Source organism: Mixophyes fleayi, chromosome 6 (genome assembly GCF_038048845.1).
Source record: "Mixophyes fleayi isolate aMixFle1 chromosome 6, aMixFle1.hap1, whole genome shotgun sequence".
Lineage (NCBI taxonomy): Eukaryota > Metazoa > Chordata > Amphibia > Anura > Limnodynastidae > Mixophyes > Mixophyes fleayi.
Genome location: NC_134407.1, coordinates 11,354,189 through 11,377,097, shown reverse-complemented (window position 1 = coordinate 11,377,097; position 22,909 = coordinate 11,354,189). Strand labels below are relative to the sequence as shown.

At 40.1% G+C, this 22,909-nt stretch overlaps 1 protein-coding gene across 1 annotated transcript; it reads right to left on the bottom strand.

The window, feature by feature from the left end:
- Nucleotides 1-1,635: 1,635 nt before the first annotated feature.
- Nucleotides 1,636-22,669, bottom strand: LOC142160596 (transient receptor potential cation channel subfamily V member 6-like). Its single transcript, XM_075215464.1, has 15 exons — nucleotides 22,638-22,669; nucleotides 21,167-21,264; nucleotides 19,141-19,263; nucleotides 18,800-18,940; nucleotides 17,611-17,709; nucleotides 17,198-17,370; nucleotides 15,889-16,029; nucleotides 15,438-15,650; nucleotides 13,579-13,665; nucleotides 12,157-12,233; nucleotides 9,696-9,861; nucleotides 7,615-7,681; nucleotides 6,543-6,811; nucleotides 4,934-5,028; nucleotides 1,636-2,314 (listed from the first exon to the last, which is right to left on the bottom strand). Exons 1-15 carry the CDS (start codon nucleotides 22,667-22,669, stop codon nucleotides 2,092-2,094), a joined length of 2,004 nt encoding a protein of 667 aa, XP_075071565.1. The 3' UTR covers nucleotides 1,636-2,091.
- Between the last annotated feature and the right edge of the window lie 240 nt (nucleotides 22,670-22,909).

Here is a 22,909-nt window from a genome sequence, read left to right as displayed (position 1 = left end):
AGTTTGCAATGTCTCTCTGCTTGCCACCAAGAAATGCTAAAGAAATCCTTTGTTTCAGAAACCAGGTATGTTGTGATAGACTCTATAGTCAGCAATATTACCACAGTTCAATGTGTGTTATGGTTATTTACAAGTAACATTATACATACACAAATAATGGGCATGACTGAATTACCATTCTTGAACAGATTAAAAAAACAGCTTAGTACAAACTTGATTGACAGATACAACATACATTTAAGTATTCTTTATATTATTGTATTATGTATTATTATATATAATTATGCCTGCATACTTAAAAGAAACTTACTATTAACCCTTAACATTCTTCACCATTGGCTAGTTTAAGCTTAAATACAAAAACTCCTTATATCTGCACACACTAAATGCTTCTGAAGAAATTGCCATACAAGTCGGTGAAATCAACACTTTATATATTTGTCCGGGCTGACCTTGAATCAAATTTTAATACAGAAATGAACTTTGCTGTATCAATTTATAGGCTGGATCAAATTTTCCAGAACCTTAATTCCAAAGCACTTATTGTAGGAAGTTGATTAGATGACATGTGTCACTGTACTCTTTCAATCAGTTATTGCATAGCAATACTGGTGACCAAGGCATTAGAATTGCCATTTGGGTGGCGTAAATGGGTGGAACATCCCTGTCATCAATATGTTGGGTTAATTACTAAGAAATTGCAAATGTACAGTAACCAATAACAAGAAATCAGCTTTGATTGGTTAATTGCTATGGGATAATATACACTACCATTTTACTTAGCAGATACCCCCCAATTATACACTTTGTTTCTGAAACAACAATGTCAGTGGTAATATATATGGCAAAATATCTGGGAGTGGCAGGATGCCCCTTTATTATCTCATTCCTTTTCCATGTTATTTAGTTTAAATTTGTGGCTTTTGCTAACATTTCAGATGTATTATATTTAGAGATTTTTCTTTGAAATAAGAGATATTCTATTCTAAATTACTTTTTTTATTCCTAATATTTTCTTTTCTGAAGGTTTAGAATAAATACATAGTATATTACGGTCAATCATTCAAGGAAAATATATAACTCTGTAAAAGATAGTATACAAAAAAGCAAAACGGAAATGAATGAGGACAGAAGAGCATATAATAAAAAAACGGCCACGGTGTATTATGCCCCAATCCACCAAAATAAAACCGTTAAAATCAGGTGGACATTAGCTCACAGTCCAGAGATGAAAAAGTCAACAGACATGTATCTTGTATCTTGTATCTTGTATACTCATCATATAAAGGCACAAGTATAAAGACAGAGTGCTTTTATACAGGTCGCGAAAATCCAAGGTGACTTGTACCAGCTGGAATATTTTACAGCACAGGGTGTTATTCCTAAGAATACTCAAGTTTAAAGCTGGGTACACACTACAGAAATTTCGACCAACTTTTTATGCCGATCGATTTTACATGTGATCGATGGTCCGATCGCTCGGTCCATGGACTGCATACACCATAGCCTTGTTTAGGACGATAAAGGGAAGAGCGGATGTTCCTTTAGCGAATTTTTACAGCCATGTTGTCGTGAGCAATGACTGTAATTTCGTACTCACTGTTGTGGATCGGTCGGACGTTTATACATACTACACAGCGGAAACGAGATTGGAACGAAAATATTAAACGGTACGACCAACTAAATGAGGCGATAATCGTCCATTTGGGCAGACTTTCGACCATTGTGTCACTGCACACACTGACCCGACTTTTGAATGAGTGGTTGTATGTCGGCTGTTTGAGCCGATTATTGGACGAAAACCGTGTAGTGTGTACCCAGCTTTACAAAGAACATTGATGTGATTATATGTGAACTCACCATTCATACAAAGATATTGATAACTATTTCATTACTCATTAAGATAAAACATTGTTGACTTATTATAGATCGACTACTTTGCATGTAACCAAGATGGAAGTTATCCTTGTTAGGATTTCCTGTTCAATAGGGACTTTATTGTTCTCAGGGATGATCAATGTATCTACACCAGGAAATGGGGCTCCATAATTTTTCAGTTTTATGTAGCAAAATTAAACTGGTGGCTTGATTCTAAAATATCACTTCTTCCCATATATCATTGTCATTATAATTAACTTGTCCTCCATCTCCAGGTCCATAAATGACATTTGCTCTCCTCTCCACTCTGGTGGCCAGATCCATATCATCTGTCTTCTTCTCAAATGGTTCCTGCGGTGGGATATCCTCATCTGACTCACTGCTTGACTCTTTGGCATCATATGATGGGAATGCATGACATCTCCGCTCATCCACACTACATAAGACCAAGAAAAAATTGCTCTAGAGAATCATTCCAAACTTATTTTAAATATAAGTATTAAAGGGCGGTTGAACCGAAAGTGTATTCACAGAGTAAAAAGACATTTTGGGGGCTGAACCAATATACGCAAAAATAGAGCTGAATCATTGACTAATAACTTCACAAAAGACATGAGGGACAAATTAAAGACATAAATATGTAAGTATATGGGAAGGGGGTTGGTGTACGTAAAGGTAGTGCATGTGTTTGCCACTAAACTATAACTAGAGCTGTTATAACGATGGTCAGTCTGTATAACTGTGTGGTGTGGTTTGGTTGGGGTTGAAGCCAAATTCCATCAGAGAAAGGTGTGCAAATCTTGTGCAGAAGGGGGTTAATGTTTATTTGAACCATTTAGAACATTTCATTCTTCTCTATTATCATCATCATTACCATCATCATTTATTTATATAGCACTGTACAGAGAACTCACTCTCATCAGTCCCTGCCCCATTGGAGCTTACAGCCTAAATTCCCTAATATACACACAGACCACATGAGACTAGGGTCAATTTAATAACCACCAATTAACCTACTAGTATGTTTTTGGAGTGTGGGAGGAACCCGAACCCCCCCGTCGGAAACCCACGCAAACACGGGGAGAACATACAAACTTCTCACAGATAAGGCCATGGTCGGGAATTGAGCTCATGACCCCAGCGCTGTGAGGCAGAAGTGCTAACCACTGAGCCACAGTGCTGCCCCTGGCATATGCAGAGCAGGAAAAGGGAAGTGATGTCAAAATTTCTGGCTTGAACCTAATTGTTTTGATGGCTTAATAAAATGGAGATGTATGATTTACACAGGTTCTGGAGCTGACTAATTGGGACATGGTGAGATGGTCACCATAAAGTGTACATCTCTAAATTATGGTTCTACTACTCTGTGCCTCCAAACTATAAAACCATATAGAGCTATACAGTGCACTGTATGTAAATGCCCAGACTGCATATGGATCTATGCTCACTCCAATTTAGTTTAGTTCCTCTGCCTTGTTAAGGAGGTCAGCTGTGATGTACAAAGGAAGATGCCACAGATGGGAAGACAAATCAGTCTGCAGTCAAGGCATTTGAACCCAGCACACGGTTTCCTATGCCCACTACAAAAGGTGTTTGACTTCAGTGGGCAGTCGGTATAAACAAAAGGAATCACACAAAAATGAGAAGGTCAATAGGTTTTACCTGGATAACCTAAAGCAAAGGGTTTTATGTATGTGGTAGATGTATTGGTGCAAAGAGGGTACGGTAAAAATTAAATACAACCAAGAGAGTTGTAGTTTCTTATTAAAATATATACATAATAAAATAAGGTTCTATCATTAGGCACTCTATCCATCCAAATGCAAGTGTTCATAATACCTCCCTATTACATTTTTTTTGCAATAACAAAATACCATTTCTTTCGGATTCTTTTTATTCACATTTTATATTTTATTTGTGATTTGTAAATTCTATTTATATATCCTTAAAAATGTATTTCTAATAGATTATACTTACTGTATATTTAGTCTTGTGTGTCTAAGCACCTTTTTAATGCCACAGATTTACTTGAACTATAAAGATTGAGTGTAACTACCTATTCTAATGATCAATTTGACTGGTGCTACACTATCAAGAGAGATTGAACAGAGTCTAATGGAAACTGTGTATCATCTATTAATTTGAAACTTTATCGTCAACAGAAAACAATGGGCCTGATTGTCCAGTTATATAAATAAATAATCTATTAATAAAGGCATTGGGCCTGATTCATTAAGGAAAGTAAAGCAAAAAAAATGAGTAACTTTGAACCTTAGCAAAACCATGTTACAATGCAAGGGGTGCAAATGAGTTTATTTTTTTTTCACTTAAGGAAAATACTCTCTGTTTTTTCATGTAGCACACAAATACTTGATAGCTTTATTTTTACACTGACATTACAAGTTGATCTAGAACATGCTCTACCCCAATTATAAATCTGTCCTCACATTTTAAATTGACCTCGCCCTCAAACACAACATGGTTTTGCCAAGGTTCAAAGTTACTCATTTTTTTGCCTTACTTTCCTTAATGAATCAGGCCCAATGCCTTTATTAATTGATTATTTATTTAACAGGGTCAATAAGAAATCAAAAGAGTTTTATTTTCCCAGTTTCCCAATGATGTCCAGCACAACTGAAACACCCCGTAATTGTTTTGTGGTCATCACTATGTGGCGAGTGCATTGAGGATAATATACCTTTGTTACATTACTTTTCAAATTCTGTTTCATTTTATTGCTTACTTCTGTACCTTGGTGGATTGAGACCTTCCCAGGATTCTATGACAGATTATAGCGATGATATTTTTATTAGGATACTACTATATCAATGTTCATATTATTTGCTGTGATACTTGGTTTGTTTCCTGAGAAGCTTTGGCCCTACAAGTACTTGTTTATAATTAACTATTTTCTTCTTCTTTTTCCCCATTGGTGAGGGAACCTACTATATCAGTTGGGCACCCTTGGTTTTCTGGCTGATCTTTGTTTGGCACATCTCATTTTGAAGATTAGTGTCTGTGGCTTTCTTGGTTTTTAGGAATCTTTGAGACAAACCTTAGATATTGTCTTTCCTCCAAGTTTTGCTCAGTGGACCCAAACCACAGACGCTTTGGTAGTGTCCGCTCCATCATTGCTGTAGTGCCGCTGATCTTAGAGGTAGAAGAGCATAATATGATTTTTATTATCCTTTGTTTATATATCAAGAATACAATATACAGTAGGTAACAGTATACACATTAGAATAAAGCAGTTATATTTGAAAAGACCATCCCACCAACTCAATAAATTTATTAAAAATACCACAATAATTTTGGGTATGTTGACAGAAGGTGATGGCTATGTATCAGCCTACTGTTATTCTGGCCCTGACTCGCCCATAGTTGGACATGGACATTGTGCGTTGACGTTTCTGCTGAAGTTTAGAAGTGCCTTCCCATGAGACATAAGTCACAGCCTATTTGAGATATTGCTGTAATTCATATCTGATACAGGAGAAGTAGTCTACAAAGAAAAAGTCTATCTTGCTAGTGTATTTTTTATGTGCTTGTGAGGCACCAACTCAAGTAGGTAGCCGTAGACAATTAAGAACTTATGTAGTTTGATCCTTCACAGAAGAGGTTCTGGAAAACATTTAGACAGAATACATATGTCAATTTGGTGACAAAAATCCTTTTTGTGCGCACATTACAAAGTCACCGGTGTGGACACAGAACATATGCAGCCGCATTTTAGCCTAACCTCGTCCACGTCACCATATCATATCTAATTGACAAAAATCATGCTGTAAGTCCAGCATTATTACAACAATGTACAATAATACGAGGTGAGTGTGCAGTACAATGCAAAAACACCACATGCCATAACAATGGAAATCTTTAGAACTGTGCAGTACCAGATATTTTTCAAGGGCCTCTTAAGTGGATCTTGGTTTTTCAAGGAAACTACATAAGAACATATTATGAGAAAAACACCAATTTGAAGTGTTCATGTAGTCAAATCAGTAGATTAGCCTAATGCTGACTAGTCAAGCTCGTCGGAGCTTGACTAGCCAGCATCAGTCATCCACTCGTAGACTAATCCATTAAATAGATTATATGAACACATTACGTCTACATGTTATGTCTACTTTGGATCAGAGCCACTAAAAATGCTTCAATTACTCTGGTCAGGAGGTCCACATGTAAAGCCTCTGAGGGATGTCAGTTGAGTGCCCATCATTGCTCTAGAACACTGTTTCCTAACTCCAGTCCTCAGGGACCCCTAACAGTGCAGGTTTTCCAGGTCACAAGTGAAATAATTATACCACCTGTGGATCTTTCAAAATGTGTCAGTTAGTAATGATTACACATGTGCTCCAGCAAAGAGATATGGAAAACATGTACTGTTAGGGGCCCGTGAGGACTGGAGTTGGGAAACACTGCTCTAGAACATGAGAGGGAGTGCGTCACAATGACAAATATTGATTTCCTCACCAAGAGACCTCATATATTTAATATCTTAAAGAATTGCTTGATACATCATGAATCAGATTACCAAACAAGGACATCAAACAGCCTTTAGAATTTAGTGATTTGTAGTACACTTAAAATATAACCAGGTCTCATTAGTTACAGAATTATTTCCAGAGCGCTGGTTTTCATACACTTTACTCCAAACACCTTACCTGAGCCTTCCATAAATCATCCTTCTTCTTCGCCATTGCTGCTTGAGTGTCCCCCATCATGGCGATGAGCAGGTTAAACATCAGGAGGAATGCAATGACGCAGAATGAGCCATAAAGGGGGCTGTACATATCTGGGACATCTATAGTGTAGTTGGCAGGTCCATTCAGAATATTGAGGAACAGCTGGTATGTGCTGATCAGGGTCATAAAATAGGGGAAGAAAGCTCCGAGAGCTTGTGGATCTACTGTCTGATAAGCCACATAAAGAGCTGGGATGTGGGAGAGGAATGAGAAGAAAGAAATCAGATATCAGTGAACATAATTCAAGTACTAGAGCAGGCTTAGGCCACATGTGGCTCCCCAGTCACTGTGCAACTCCAAGTCCTAGCATGCCCTGCTTGCAAAAGTAGAGTCATAGGTTGCCTATCTCTACCTGCGGTTCTCTAAGGTTATTCACTAGGACACACACTCAATGCTATCAAGAAAACCCTGACCTATAAGATCAATTAATGTGTCCTCTAAGAGGTGTGTAAAATACAATAGTTTTTTCTACAGCAGATACATTAATCTGAACATGATTTTGGTAGCACTATATAGCAAAACTGTCAATATGTCTATATATCACATGTTAGCAGTGGTGGGAGAGGAGCCAACATCTATATACTAACATGGGAGGACACCCATGAGTTATACTGAGACTTAATGATGTTTAGAGAATGAGAAGCGGAACCCGGCGTTCTGTAAAGGATTCATGAACCTCTGTGGCCCTGATCATTATGGAGTCTGTGTCTTGCCTCCCCCATTTTGTGGTGTATGTATATATATATATATATATATATATATATTTATTCTCTAGACTAAGGGTGAACATACAGCCTAGAAATCAAGAATGGTAAACTAGCCATATATTTGACCCACAGGACTATAATCCTTTGGGGTCATAAATTAGCCTGGAGCTGCAAAAATACAAATGCAGTCAAGTGTATCTGTGATTAATTTCAATACAGCAGTATGATAAATGTAAGTTTTGCAGCCTTGCATACTGTAAAAGGTGTTAGAAAAGTAAAATTACCCATGCTGTACCCGAGTACCACCACAGCCATAAGCCAGCAAAACTTCAACAGATCACTTGCAGCCATCTGTATTATGGAAGAAAAAACTTTTATTAGTAAGTCTCCAATAATGGCAGACAAAAAAAATCTACTTTTAGATTTAACATGACAGATTAGTTTTTAGGCATAAGATTCTGTAGAATCCTAAGGTGTTGTGGGCAGCACGGTGGCTCAGTGGTTAGCACTCCTGCCTTACAGCACTGGGGTCATGAGTTCAATTCCCAACCATGGCCTTATCTGTGTGGAGTTTGTATGTTCTCTCTGTGTTTGCGTGGGTTTCCTCCGGGTGCTCCGGTTTCCTCCCACACTCCAAAAACATACTGGTAGGTTAATTGGCTGATAACAAATTGACCCTAGTCTCTCTCTGTCTGTGTGTGAGTGTGTGTCTATATTAGGGAATTAGACTGTAAGCTCCAATGGGGCAGGGACTGATGTGAGTGAGTTCTCTGTACAGCGCTGCGGAATTAGTGGTGCTATATAAATAAATAGATGATGATGATGATGTTGTCTTTTTTATGGAGGAGAGAAGGAATATTTGGGTTCGGACAAATCCATAGGATTTCAGCAACCACATTTTTTTTCTTCTATTTTTTTGTACAGAGCACAGTTATTGCTTCTATGAGCTTAAAAGTGCAATACTACATATATGGGGTTTTGGTTTTTTTAAAGCAAGTTTTGGACATTTCTAACACGAAGTTGAAGCTGTTGTCAAGTTTCCAGGAGTTTATCCTATAACTCAATGTACCCTTTGCAAAATCGCTTTCTGGGGGAGATTTATATGGCTCTTCAAGAGAGTGTAACCAGATATCTGAGTCTGCGTCAGACATTCACCAAGCTCCTCGATGGTCATCTGGTGACAGAGGAAGAGGCTGGGTTTAAGCTAGGAACGTTCCTAAGGTTTTCTGCTCAACACATCATGTCATGTCACTGTGGTTGCTATGGTAATAAAATGTCATTTAGCAAACTGTTGATCATTAAAAGCAGCTTAAAAGAAACCCTTCAGGAAAGATTAACAACTCCATGGGGTAAATTTATCATACCCCGGTTTTTTCAACTCGCCGGGAATCGACGAGATGACAGCTAAAATTTAAAGCAGCGCTGGCTTGTAAAGGCAAGTGCTGCCTGTACAAGCCAGCGCCGCTTTCAATTTTAGCTGTCAACTCGCCGATTCCCGGCGAGTTGAAAAAAAACGGGGTATGATACATTTACCCCCATGTGTCTTCCTACAAGAGACCAATTTTTTTTTTAAAGAAACCCACCTCATCTTTAGATTAACAATAGGATTTTGCCGGTTAAGACCCTTTACCTTATTTTAATTATTATTATTATTATTATTATTAATTTTTATTTATAGGGCGCCACTAGGTATCCGTAGCGCCGTACAGGGACAGACAGAAACACGATACAGGGTGAGACAGCACGGTACAGTTAACAAAAAGCACAGTAACTCCGAAGCTCAATGTACAGCTAGATGAGAGGTAAGAGCCCCCAGCGGGGTAGAGAGGGGGGTAGAAGGGCAGGAGGACCTCACGGAAGAGACGTGGAGCTGGAGAGCAGAGTTAAGGTGGTGGAGAACAGAAGGGGAGGAGGCCCTTCTCGAAGGAGCGTGCAATCTAAGGGGAGGGTAGGACGGACAGAGACGCAATGGTGGGAGGAGGTAATGGGGAGATTGGAGGCAGAGACGGAGAGGGGGGGAGAGGAGAATGAAAAGGAGGGAGGTAAGAGGGGGACAGAAGTGGGAGGGGGTAATATGCAATTATTTTAACTTTAGATTCAGTATACAGCATGACCTTTTGTTGCTTTGCAGAATCCTAAAATATGGATTATGTTCCCGATTTAGTTTTAATTGATGTACAGATGGAGCATTCTTCCTTTGAATGCACTTCCATGGTGTAATTATATAGTGGGCGGGGTAAATACTATACAATTTGACAGGCACTGGAGAGCACCATTAGCCCGAATGATAAAGTGCCTCTTCCGTGTGTCCATAATGAAACTCCACTAAAGAAGGATCAAAAAGTACTTAGCGTTATCTTGACACCTTTTGAATCATGATTGTGAAAGGTCCGAGCATCTGGAATCCACGTGCAAAATACATGATGTAGCACCAGCCGAGCACCAGGGCCATAGACATAGGGATCACCTCTCCATCTGTATCAGTCAGTCGCAGGATTAACACCACCAGGGTCAGGCAAGAAAAGGAGATTCTATAAAATAAGGACAATGCTGTAGAAAGTATCCAATAATAACTGACTGTTGTACATTCCTATTATCTTCAATGATTTTGCAGTATGTTTTTTTATTCTAATATTACACCTCGATATCAGCATGGAAAACCTTGTGGGAATGTTTACAATCAGCTACATAGATGGATAGAGATTTCTTAATTGAACTGCTGCAGAATTGTAAGAAACAAGACTGTTGGACTTAAAGAAATAAAGACAAATTTAACAACACAAAAATTCACAATCCTTCTGCATCAGTTTGATAAAAGCCTAATCAATACATAGCTGCCGACAGTCCAAAATGCTGTCATGGCCTTGTATAAAATGGACAGAGTATGACTGAATTAGAGGTGTACCTAATGTGTACCAACCTTCCTAATCAGGAATGTTGGTTGGTATTTAATTACACTGTGCTGTTTAGGGACGTTGCTCCTTCCGCTATATAACTCTTACTACCGTATGTGGCTTCCTGCTTACCTATGTATCCTTCCTCACATCATAACACTGTCTGAGTCCCATGCAGCATTGTCATCATTAACATCAGAGTCACCATCAGGGGGGTACAGGCTGTACAGCTGTAAGAGACCCGGACAGACTAGGGGGCCAGGACAGACCCCTCCATCTGTCTGGACCCCCTAGTCTGTTTGGGCCCTCTAGTCTGACCACCATGACTCTGTATCCCTTCATTATGTGGTGGCTCACAGTCACTGAGTCGCTGAGAGAGCGCAAAACGGTGCAGTGACATCATCATTCCACAGCGCACTCCCAGTATGTCAGTGTCTGGGAGCCGTCGCATTGCATCAAGTACAAGGTAAGTGAATTGGAGGGATGTATTTTGCAGAGGGAGCAGGGCATGTACTGTGCAGAGGGAGCAGGGCATGTACTGTGCAGAGGTTGGGGGGCATGTACTGTGCAGAGGGAGCAGGGCATTTACTGTGCAGAGGGAGCAGGGCATGTACTGTGCAGAGGGAGCAGGGCATGTACTGTGCAGAGGGAGCAGGGCATGTACTGTGCAGAGGGAGCAGGGCATGTACTGTGCAGAGGGAGCAGGGCATGTACTGTGCAGAGGGAGCAGGGCATGTACTGTGCAGAGGGAGCAGGGCATGTACTGTGCAGAGGTTGGGGGGGCATGTACTGTGCAGAGGGAGCAGGGCATGTACTGTGCAGAGGGAGCAGGGCATGTACTGTGCAGAGGGAGCAGGGCATGTACTGTGCAGAGGGAGCAGGGCATGTACTGTGCAGAGGGAGCAGGGTATGTACTGTGCAGAGGGAGCAGGGCATGTACTGTGCAGAGGGAGCAGGGCATGTACTGTGCAGAGGGAGCAGGGCATGTGCTGTGCAGAGGTTGGGGGGCATGTACTGTGCAGAGGGAGCAGGGCATGTACTGTGCAGAGGGAGCAGGGCATGTACTGTGCAGAGGGAGCAGGGCATGTACTGTGCAGAGGGAGCAGGGCATGTACTGTGCAGAGGGAGCAGGGCATGTGCTGTGCAGAGGTTGGGGGGCATGTACTGTGCAGAGGGAGCAGGGCATGTACTGTGCAGAGGGAGCAGGGCATGTACTGTGCAGAGGGAGCAGGGCATGTGCTGTGCAGAGGTTGGGGGGCATGTACTGTGCAGAGGGAGCAGGGCATGTACTGTGCAGAGGGAGCAGGGCATGTACTGTGCAGAGGGAGCAGGGCATGTACTGTGCAGAGGGAGCAGGGCATGTACTGTGCAGAGGGAGCAGGGCATGTACTGTGCAGAGGGAGCAGGGCATGTACTGTGCAGAGGTTGGGGGGCATGTGCTGTGCAGAGGTTGGGGGGCATGTGCTGTGAAGAGGGAGGGGAGCATGTATAACGAACCTGCACAGCTCTAAAACCAAATGTGGAATGAGATTGTTTATTGCTAGTGTCCGCCAAATTTTATCTCATCAGTGACAAATGCAAGCCATGATTGTAGAGTTTAGGATTGTGTGCTGGTAATACTTCGAGTCCCATTGGATGTATTTCTACCCCCCCTTCATGAAAAAGAAAAAAAAAGGAATCCCCCCCTTCATGAAAAAGAAAAAAAAAGGAATGTTGTACATCCGTGCTAAGCCATTATGTTTATATGTTGGATACAGTGAACGTAAGCTATTCCTGAAATGTCAGATACATAAATGCAATAAATAGTTTGCTTGGTTCAGTAAAATTATTTGATGATTATCATAAATGTAATGTGTTTAATTGCAGAAGTGGCAACAAGTAGACGGCTGAAGTTACCCAACACATTTCTAGCACACTGAGGCATTATCTCACCTGACTATACGGAACGGATCCTTCCAGAATGAATGGACGATAAAATACTTTAGCCCGGTCCCTCGTATCTGTGAGAGCTGAAAAATTGTTAAAAACAAATAAATATAAATAAATTTAATTTTATCTATAATTTGAAGCCAATGGAAGGATAATTATTATTATGTGTTTTTCCTCCTTGCATAAATTCTTTTTTGTACACAAAGGTTATCATAAGACATCGGCGATACAGAATGATTTATGCTGAACACTCACGGACTGGGTTGTCCAACCTGATTGGACAACTGCATTGGTGACTGATTTGAGGCGGTCCAGATCATTCGAAAGGGTTATCAATTCGAATGACCGGATTGTTGCCTAAGCAGTGTGCTCAGTCAGTTGCTCACTGCAGATTGCAGTCCCAATGACCCTATCTGATTCCTGTTGAGTTTGTTTTGGGCTAACATTTGGAGAATTGTGAGGGAAATTTGGTGAAAAGCAACTGAATTGTCCATAACTCTATATAGAAAGATATATACTAGTATATGAAATCATTTGAAAAAGATGATTGTCTATTGGTGAATGTTTCTGGTATACATAAATATATGGATAGAAGGAATTTAAATATAATCCCCTTTAACCTGTACACATACATATGTATATATGTATATATGTTATGAGCCTCTAGCCGCCGTGACTCACTCCTTCAGAATGTCTGTGTCCCGGTTGTCACCATGACAACAGGGGCATCACTTCTAATTTCAGCCCGGCGGTTGCTAAGGCAACAGCCGGGGCTCTCTGCTGCTGAATCTCCGCGTCCTGACATGAGGGGCAGTCGGACGCGTGCGCAACATCACTGAATTAATTAATCAGCCTCCTGAGGCTGATTTCTCCCTGCTGTGCCAACTGTGTTGTGATTTTGCCCTCTATGTATTTAAGGCAGGCAGGGCTTAGCCTCCCTGCTGGTTATAGCATTCAGTTCCTGGTTGCTGACCTGCTCCTGTGTATTGTGCTGATTCTTGGAATGATTTTCTGTGTATGACCTTTGGCTTGTTTCCTGGGCTGCAATTTATTGCTGGCGGCCCTGACCTTTTGCTTGGGACTCTGATATGCTTGTTTTCTGCCTGCCCTGACTCTTGCCTGAACCTCACCTCGCTAACTGCTTCTGTCTTTGGACCCCGGCTTGTTCCTGACCACGTCATCACCCTAACACCCTGCGGTGATATTCATAAGCTTGCACTACACTGAGTTTAAGACCTGGGGGCATCTGAGCACCTGTGAGCTTAACCTCTCCACCCTGTTCTGCAAGTTTATGATAATCAGCCGCTAGCCATAAGAATATATACATACATAAACAGTGTATATAAACCTGTATCTGTGGTCATACATGATTTTATAGAATTGAAAGTATATTGGCTATTTGCAATATATAGTAATCAATCTCACCTCGATCAGCAGTAATATAATAGCTCCAATGACAGATATGATCTCTCCAAGAAGTCTCAGGTAATCGTCAGGTGTGACATACGCTTCCTTGGGATGCAAGAACATGTAAACTGAGTGATGACATATTAAAGTGAACAATATAGCAACAACTTTGCAAACTCTGTCCATAAGAAGGAACTGAGAAAGAATGGTCTGGTAGCACCATTGAAATAGCGTAAACCAGAATGTCCACACAGTAACGAGAAAGTGCCAACAAATACTGCCTTGACGAAAAGTCCATTGCCGGCTTAAATATATTAATATAGCCTATATTGCTTCAAACGGTAATTGATAACCCACCTGTTTAGAAAAGTCTACCAGTCCTCCACTCCATTTCATCATGTAGTATAGCTCACCCTATTTCATCCTCTGTCTCTCCCACTCTTGCTTCTTGCCCTCAGATCACCTTACAATCATTCCCCCTCCTTGTGTCAATGGTTTCTCTGCTCCTTTCCCTTTAGATTGTAAGCTCTAGTGCCCATGGCCCTCTGCCCTCCTGTTCTCATTACCTATAACTTTTGCTCACCTGCTACACTGCTCATCTCCTCCTTGGGCTCTCTGCCCCTTCACTCCACCTCTCCATGGTCTAAGCGGCTCTAAACTTGTTAGTCGTGCCCACGGTAATGGGCACAGGTTTCTGAATATACCCCTTGCACCACAGTAGCTGTATTAAGCAGTTTTACTTGTTTATTGTATTGTACTGTTATACTATGTACTGTCTTGTTGTTTTCCCTCTGTACGGCGCTGCGGACCTCATGTGGCGCCCTATAAATAAAAGTTAATAATAATAGTTTTCCACAGAATGAAACAGTTACACTGTAGCTACCTAATATGTTTTGCAGCTCCTTTTAAGGAAAGCACATGGCGAGTTATTATATACTGGTATATTTAAACGGACTGTAGAGTCAACAATGTTGTGGCTTAAATGTGCCTACCCCACTGTGCAGGCTATGCGCAAATTAGGAAGTTGGCTCTGCCACCTTTTTGCCCGCATGTTTTGTGGATCAATGACAATCGCGATGACATAATACTCCCCAATGTCTGGCTATACACCAATCTATTATAACAGTATTTTAACACTTATAGAAGATATACAGTAGATCTCTGGAAAAATATAAGAAGATGACAGGGACGAGAAAAGTAACAATGTCAACTCTACTGAACGGTGAGCTCTGCAATCAAACACTGGCAGAAATATAGTAACTATAACTAGACTATTTCATGCATTTATATTAGGAGAAAACATTAGGATAAAAAAATAGGGTTAGTTTGTATTTAAGATGGTTCTATATATAATAAAGTTTTGACATCATCACTAACAAATGATTATAATGATGATGTCACAACCTTCTTAGAAATGATATCATCTCTGTTCCTAAATTATAAAAAAGTTTTTTTAAGAAAGTCTTACAATAGCAATAATAAATCATATTATGCTGTTATGTACACGCCATCTAACTATATAAAGGAAGATATTGCAATTGAAAAAATAAACACCAAATGTTGACTACGCTATAACATGACCAACATTTGGAAAAAGCATAGTATCAGGGAGACTTTGTTTTGTGTTGATGGGGAAACTAAGGGGAGGAGCTAAAACCCCAGTCCAGGAAACATAAGTGGTGCAAAATATAAAGTTGGTGTTTCCCTTGGCTACCAACCAGATCCTAACTATGCTTTCTAGTGCAGATTCCAAAATTAAAGCAAACATCTGCTTGGTCCCCACCATTTTTCATAACTGTCCCTCAACTTGTTCTATTTAACTAAAGAAAACTATTTACACCAACTTTTTCTTAGTAGCATAAACCATCCTGTCTCACCTGTAGCGTTTTCTGGACATACAGAGTTATGTCTCTGGGGTCCGTGATGTTTGTGGTTCGTGGTTTCAGAGGTCGGTTGGCACAACACAGGGACACACAGATCATATATAACACATGGATAGTGGCCATGAACCAGATACACGGACGTCCGGTTGTGTGCCATTTCTTCTTGAGCAGCTCTTTAACTGGGGGAAGGTTCAATATTTTGTGAGCCTTGGAATAAAAAAAACAAAAAAAAACCATGGAAGATGTAAAAAAAAAATAATGTTCGACCAAGGTCCTTTGAACCCTTGGGATACTTGTCATTACATTGTATAAAAGTCATGTTATAGGCTGCAGTCTCATGAAGATGGTCCTCCAGTCTGTGTAGAGTGAAACTGAGTAAACTATTAAAAGGTGGGACCTCTGTAATATAAATGGACAAATGTAGCTCATTCATATTCCCTCTCACCTTGTTTGATGAAGCAATTAGCTCAAGTATCGACTTCTGTTTATCCCATGAGTCGATCTCTGACATGTCATACAACATGGTGGTAACTGGACCAAATGTCCATTGGACTTTTCGCTTCATCTGAATCAAGTGCTGAAACATCTGTCATGAGAAGACATGTAGGGAAAAAGTAAGGCTCTTATAGTGCCTCTGAAAAGGCAAATACAATCAGCTGTTAGTATGACTAAATAGCCCAAAAGATGGACCTTTCTGCTTGTACCTCTGTCAGAGATATTTTATTCCCAAGACTGTATGCAACACATACTTGTATGATGTATCTCCAAATAGGTATACTCAGCTTCGATTATGGAATTTTTTTGGTATAACATACAGTAGACACAGTAGGCTCAAAGTGGGGGAATGTTAAAGAAAAAAATTGCAAAAGATGTTAAATATTTATTTGCACATTAATTTCAAAAATTAAATCAGTTTTTTATGTCAGGAAATATTATTAATAAAAAGGTAAATGTATTATCCATTAAACTCTCATTAAATCTTCTATTGAACTGCAGACTGGGGTCTGAGGGCAAGCAAGATGACTTCTACATTTTAGTTCTCTAATTGAGATGTTGCCCCTTAGAATTATTAATTAAGTAGGGGAATTATTATTATTTTCTTTAAATGGCAGAGTGTATAGGATTTAAAAGACCGCCAATTTCAACCAACATCAGATCCATCAGATTTCGGAATGGACAATAAATTTGGCTAGATGATGATCATATCTGACTACTTTTTGATCATCGTCCAATTGGTCTAGTGATGCCTGGCTGGATTCTACCATTCGTACCCAGCACCAAACGGCCAGATCTTTAAAATTTGCCCACACACTTGTACTCGGGGCGGATCTAGAGAATTCTTCTACCCAGGGCGATTTAGGGGGGGGCAATTTAGGCCCCGCCCCCTTTTTTACATCTGAGGCTGCCGGCGGCTGCATACAATGTGCAGGTCCGTTCAGCAGTGACAGGTAGGGACAGTGTGCTGCCCGGATGCTCTGATTGTGTTTAAAACACAATCAGAGCAGCCAGGCAGCACACTGTCCCTGCCTGTCACTGCCGAACGGACCTGCACATACTGTGCAGCCGCCGGCAGCAAGCCCCTGCTAGGGGGGGCGATCGCCCCGATCGCCCCCCCCCCCCTGGATCCGCCACTGCTTGTACTGTAATGATCTGGCTGCTCAGAAGTTGGGCTAAGTGGTTGGATCAAACAGTGTGTGGGCACGCTAATTTTCCCTTCCTCCTGTCCTAAAACAACCAAAGAGTAATGAACTCACAACCACATTTCCTTCAACAGCAGCCAACTTTAATGGTGTAAGTCCCTGCCCATTGGGAATCTCGTCCAGAGTTTTTCCCTGTAAGCCACAGTCCTGAGATACCAAGAAATCAAACATCTGGCACGAAACACTTTTATTAGGTTGAAGAACAAGGATATGTAGAATCGTGTTACCTGTTGATTATAAAGAAACAGTATTATATGGTTATTAGTGGCATGCATTAAAAATTGTAAATTAAGTCAATTATACCCTTATGTAACTATTAAAAAATATGTCATGTATTATTATTAATAAAGTAGGGATCTCTAAACTGTTACCTGCAACAGTCTTGTCCCCTGACAGTAAACTAAGATCTACTCGCCCAAGAGTCTTTGACTCTCGGAAAATAGTACTATATATGAAGATCTACTCACCCCATCTGTCTTGGTTCCACAAATCAGCCCCATGATCTAGAAGTAGCTTAACAATCTCAGTGTCAGCTACACATGCTGCAAAGGTCAGGATGTGTTCCCCTGGAAGATATATACTGAAAGATTACAGATCTGACCACGGCAATAGTACAAACATGCAGACACATAACAAGCAGATGATAACTATGTGTGAAACAATAGATCAACTTTGTTTTCAAGACATTCTCATAGTAATCAAGACAAAACTCATAGCAATCACTGAGGCATTTCCTTTCATTTTCTAAACTGGTCTTCAATAAGTGATCTAAAAGAGCACTATGGCTTCATAGGTAGGTGCATTTTTTTGTGCCCTGGCCAAATGAAAGCGCAAAAGTGAGCATGTTATGGACCTTATCCATTTCCATTGGTTGCAGATCTTTGGAAAGCAAGCAGGCTAAATTTTCACACTCAGCTGAAGGCTTGAACAAAGCATTCAGCGAACAAATGTGCACATTTTTTTTTAATCTTTTTTAAAATGTCCAAACAGACATTACTCTTTTCTGCTCGGAACTGTTTAATTACAAGATGCAGATGAACAAACAACTTATGGTAATTGGGGAAAGCTGCTATATTGAGGGGTGGGGTATATTGCCGGTGGTAGGCAATACTTATACACTGCAGAAACAACTCCCCCCCCCAACAGTTCTGATTTCCCATGGGCAAAAAAAAAGGTGTAGTTTACTGGGTTGGGGCCATTGTCAAATAGGTAACATTGATTTGTTGTAAACATCGGACGTGTATTCTGGGCAGATTGGTTATGTGACTATTTGTGTCCTGATTATTTCTCCAAAAAAATCGGATGATTGCAGACTTGTAGGGAATTCACAGGGGTCCCATCTCTCAAAGCCGAGAATTTTGAGGAAACTTCTCAGTAATTTGGGTATGTCCTTATGTATTTGCACAGCACAGAGCACAAAAGGAGACAATGCTATTTCTGCCCATCAAAAATGACCCCAATGTCTATTTATTGATTTAGATGCACCTCTATATATTTACTTTTACATAGCAAGAGTGTAATAAGACAAATGTCAACCTTTCTGAAATTCTAGATTTGTTGACATAAAGGTAAAGAAAAAAACCTCTGTGAGGGAACTAACCAAACAATAAGTGTCTACATAAAATAATAAAATATTTTCCTTTTTTGGGAACTCACCGAAGTAAAAGAGATTCTTGGGACTTAATGCAAAGAAACTTCCTGTAGCTCTAGGTGAAGAGACATCGGCCCCTCTCTGAATCAGCACCAACACCATGTCTACAATGTGATTGACAGCAGCTAGGTGTAATGCCGTCTGACCTGGACAGGAAGAGGTGGATAGTACGCAAAACACGGAATGTTCTGTACAATTTACAAGTTATACTTTGTGGACAGACAGTGAGTGCACAATGACGAGTGAGAAATGGCACTGCTAAGATAAAGTAAATTATGTGGAAATCATTATAGTGGGAATTGAGGTTAAAGGTCAGCATTGAAAATTAGTCAGGTCACAAATTCACCTCGGTAGAGATCAGAAGTCATGGGCTGGTTTATTAGTTGAGGAGCTTCATCTAGTAGAACCTCTGCAGCTTCCAGGTTACCATACTGGACGGACACATGCAAAGCCGTCTCTCCCACGGCTCCTATATATATAATATTAGAGATATAAAATATGGTTATATGTATCAAATGGTTCTATTTCCCCCCAGTGTTAAATCTCATAAGTTTTCAACACGCTTGCATGTTTATTGACTAACATGGTGCACACGGCAATGATGTGATGTTACCCATAGCAACATAACTATGCTCAGCTTTTAGCAGTTTTAAAATGCTGATAGCTGATTGGTTGCTAGGGATTGCAGCCAGGGGAGGCGCTGCCATTGGTGGGCTTCTAGAGCAGACATATAATGTCACTCATTCAGGGTTTTTAATGTCCCTGTGGTGCCTCACACAGAGTCCCAGCCGCTGACATGGAGAAGTGGCACCCGAGTTTGAAAAACCAATCAGATTCTAGCTATCATTTATTTAGTACATTCTACAAAATGACAGCTAGAATCTGATTGGTTGCTATAGGCAACATCTCCACTTTTCAAACCCGACGGAAAACTCTCAGCTTGATACATTTATCCCACTGGTCTCCTTGTACCGTTTTGTTGAAGAAGCCACTCTGATTCCAACATATTGCACCATATAAGACAATTGATTTAGGACTTCTACACTCTAAGGCAGGGCCTGAACGCAAGTAATGCCCCAGGCCCAGGTTTGTGAGAAGACCGTAGAGACTTGAGCCTACAACAGCAGGAAAGATGCGGCTGCATCCAGCTCACTTTGCACATAAACAATATTATATTGGTTATATACAGTATTATCAATATTTAGACAAGTGGTTGAAAATACAGATATATTTAATATTTATTTTTTTTGCAAACGTATTCTCTGTCCGAATGTTACCCTTGTATTTATGTTAAGAAAAATAAAGAAAAAGCTGTCTCTTTCCGGCATTAAAGTTAGAGATTTTGCAATCGCAAAAATCGCATGTTGTAAACACCATAAAAAATTTTATTGAGCACATATACAATTGAGATGAGTGAACCCAACAACTTGTTGTGTAGTTTCACAGAGTCATTTTGCAGACTGGTAAATTACACTCAGAGAATAGCAGCTTGTTACTGGTAAATCAGAAACACAGCAGTTCTTTGTTTTTTAGTCTATCGGTTGGTCTTCAATTAGTAAAATGTATAGCCATAATTAATATTTGTGATATTTGGGACAAATAAATTAAAGGTACTGCTTGATATATGCTCATTTTTGTTTTCATGTGTCTGAATGCAAGTTGTTTGCTTAATAGCAGTGTCCTGCACACATCTTATGTGTCACAGACTGTAAGTAGTGTTGAATACTATGCTTATTTGCAAGAATAATGCTTTAAAAAGAAATCTGTCCTTGTTTTGTTATCTAGAAACTAAGACATACTAGTTGGTATATGGTTCTCAGTATTTGCTTTTTTTCTGTACAGTTGTCCAGAACTTTATTTTGTTCTGGACAGCGGTACATTATCATTTATCTGGTCATCTTGTTCAATATCCTTGATGTAATTCTCAGAACCTCTTCTCATTGTGTATATATGAATATATGCACAGTACCACTTCTCTTGTCTATTTTCTGGGTATAGTTCACAGTATTTCTTTTTATTCTGAGTGAAAGGAGAACTGCATAGTGCCACTTCTTATGTGTACTGAGTGGTGCAATTCTCAATATCTTTTCTTAGGGCTCATACATATAGTCATTTGTTTTATGTCTGTGGTACGTCCAGTTTAAGCTGCAGTGCACATAGAAATCTTAGACCTCTATAGCAAAGAGGTGGTCAATTCCCCAAATGCTTGATGGACCACATCAACAAGTGTCCGGGTTAATCTGTACAAATTATGTCTAATGTATAGTTGAAGGCTAGCATTTACTGTACAATAGAATCACAGAAATGCAATGCATCCATCTAGCGTGTACCTTACGCGTTTCGATGAACCTTCCCAATACACTGTCACTCACCTCTTTGGAATGGGTCACATTTGTCATCTTCCAGAAGTTCCTTTAGCCGCTGGATGTCATTTTCTTTTGCAGCCCGAAGAAGTGGAAGGTCTTGAATTCTAACATAAAAATTAGATCAGTACTAGTTGGCCACCGTTAAACTGTGCACAGTGTGAATTAGTGGTAAACTGTCTAAGTCTGCCTGTGCGGAACTTTAAAAGTGAAAAGGGTGTTCTTGTCTACACTTATAAGTTTTGATCTTGACATTTAGGCCTTATATGCACGGGTATTTTTATGGCATCTGCCGTCCATCACAGTAAAGTGCTTGCAAACATGTTGTGAAAGTGTATATAATTAGGGTTCATTAATCCTTTTGGTGAATGAACTCATGGGCACTCGTTGTGTATGTGGGGTGACCTTTGGACACAAGACACCTCTGCAAGCATCCTTAAATACACTTGTGAATGAGGCCTAATTAACAATAAAGTAGCAACATGTGTCAACATTTTACATACTTCTGCAAACAATTCTGCTATTACATACATGTCTTCCAACATGACCAATTTCTCCTGTCGCACAATAATACCTTCTGTTTATCCTACTTATTCTACAATCACAGTAAACTGGGCTCAGTTAAATAACTGAAGCTAGCAAAGTAATCATGTTGCAAATTAACAAAAGTGTTAGAGAAAGGAAAACGTCCAATCTATACCAATAAATAAATTTTAGATCATGCGGAACGACGAGATAATTATAAGAGTGATCATAAGAAAAAGTATCAAAAAATTTACACAAAAAGTCAATACTGGTTGAGTTGTAGAAAGGCAAATTGCAAGGTGAGATATGTGATCGGCAGGAACTTAAGGTGAATGTTTAACATTATTGAAAACTAAGAAAAGTTGTTCTCCCTATTGTTGTATGCATTTATATACATAAATATACAGGCATACAGACATGCACATATAATGGGGGCTGTATTTAGAGTAGGCATTTTGTAACTATACCCTAAATTAGTAATTGTATGTCATAAGACCCCATACGCCCCTCTCTATAACATCCCTTCCCAACAAACTTTTTACAGGGACCTATAAGTGGCGGCTAAAGACCATGTAGATAAAAAAACTTAAAAGGAAAAAAGAAAATCAAATTAACAAAATATTATCTATGCAGCCCCATGATCAACGTTTCTCTAGGCATAAGCCTAGTTTATCTATATGGTAAATAAACCCCTCAATTTAATATAACACATGTCACTCTACCTTTTCCTCTGGATTATTTCTGTCTTCTCTTCCTCTAGTGATTGACATTTTGCAGCCCATGCCCCGATCTCTTGTGTGATGTGATTAAACATGTCTGTGCCTCATCCCATGTACCCCTGGCAGGGAGACTATGGCATAGTGTCACAGTATATAAAGAGCTTGTGACAGCCAGTGAGCTTAGTAGCGGAGGCCACCTCAGTGTTACCAATCTCTCTTTCCTCTAAAGCACTCACCGTATTGTGACTTCTTCATTACCAGCCCCCATGCTCACCAGACCTGTTCCTCCACTAAGAGTTACCCAGTCTGAGCCAGATCACCTGTTAGAGATCACTTTAGAGTAAGTGTGCTAGAAAAATACAGAACATGCCCTTTATTTTGGTAATGCCATCTGGGCAGCACAGCGGCATAGAATTTAGCATTGCTGCCTAACAAAACTGCCGTCATGAATTCTCCCCGTGTTTGTGTGGGTTTCTTCCGGGTGCTCCGATTTCCTCCTACAGTCCAC

Excerpts from the sequence above, each read along its gene's own strand:
- LOC142160596 (XM_075215464.1), bottom strand. The coding sequence starts at position 22,669 with ATGGGGGCTGGTAATGAAGAAGTCACAATACG. Across the intron at positions 21,265-22,637 it reads AATGAAGAAGTCACAATACG|AATTCAAGACCTTCCACTTC; the intron begins GTGAGTGCTTTA and ends TTTTTATGTTAG. Across the intron at positions 19,264-21,166 it reads ATGTGACCCATTCCAAAGAG|GAGCCGTGGGAGAGACGGCT; the intron begins GTGAGTGACAGT and ends TTATATATATAG.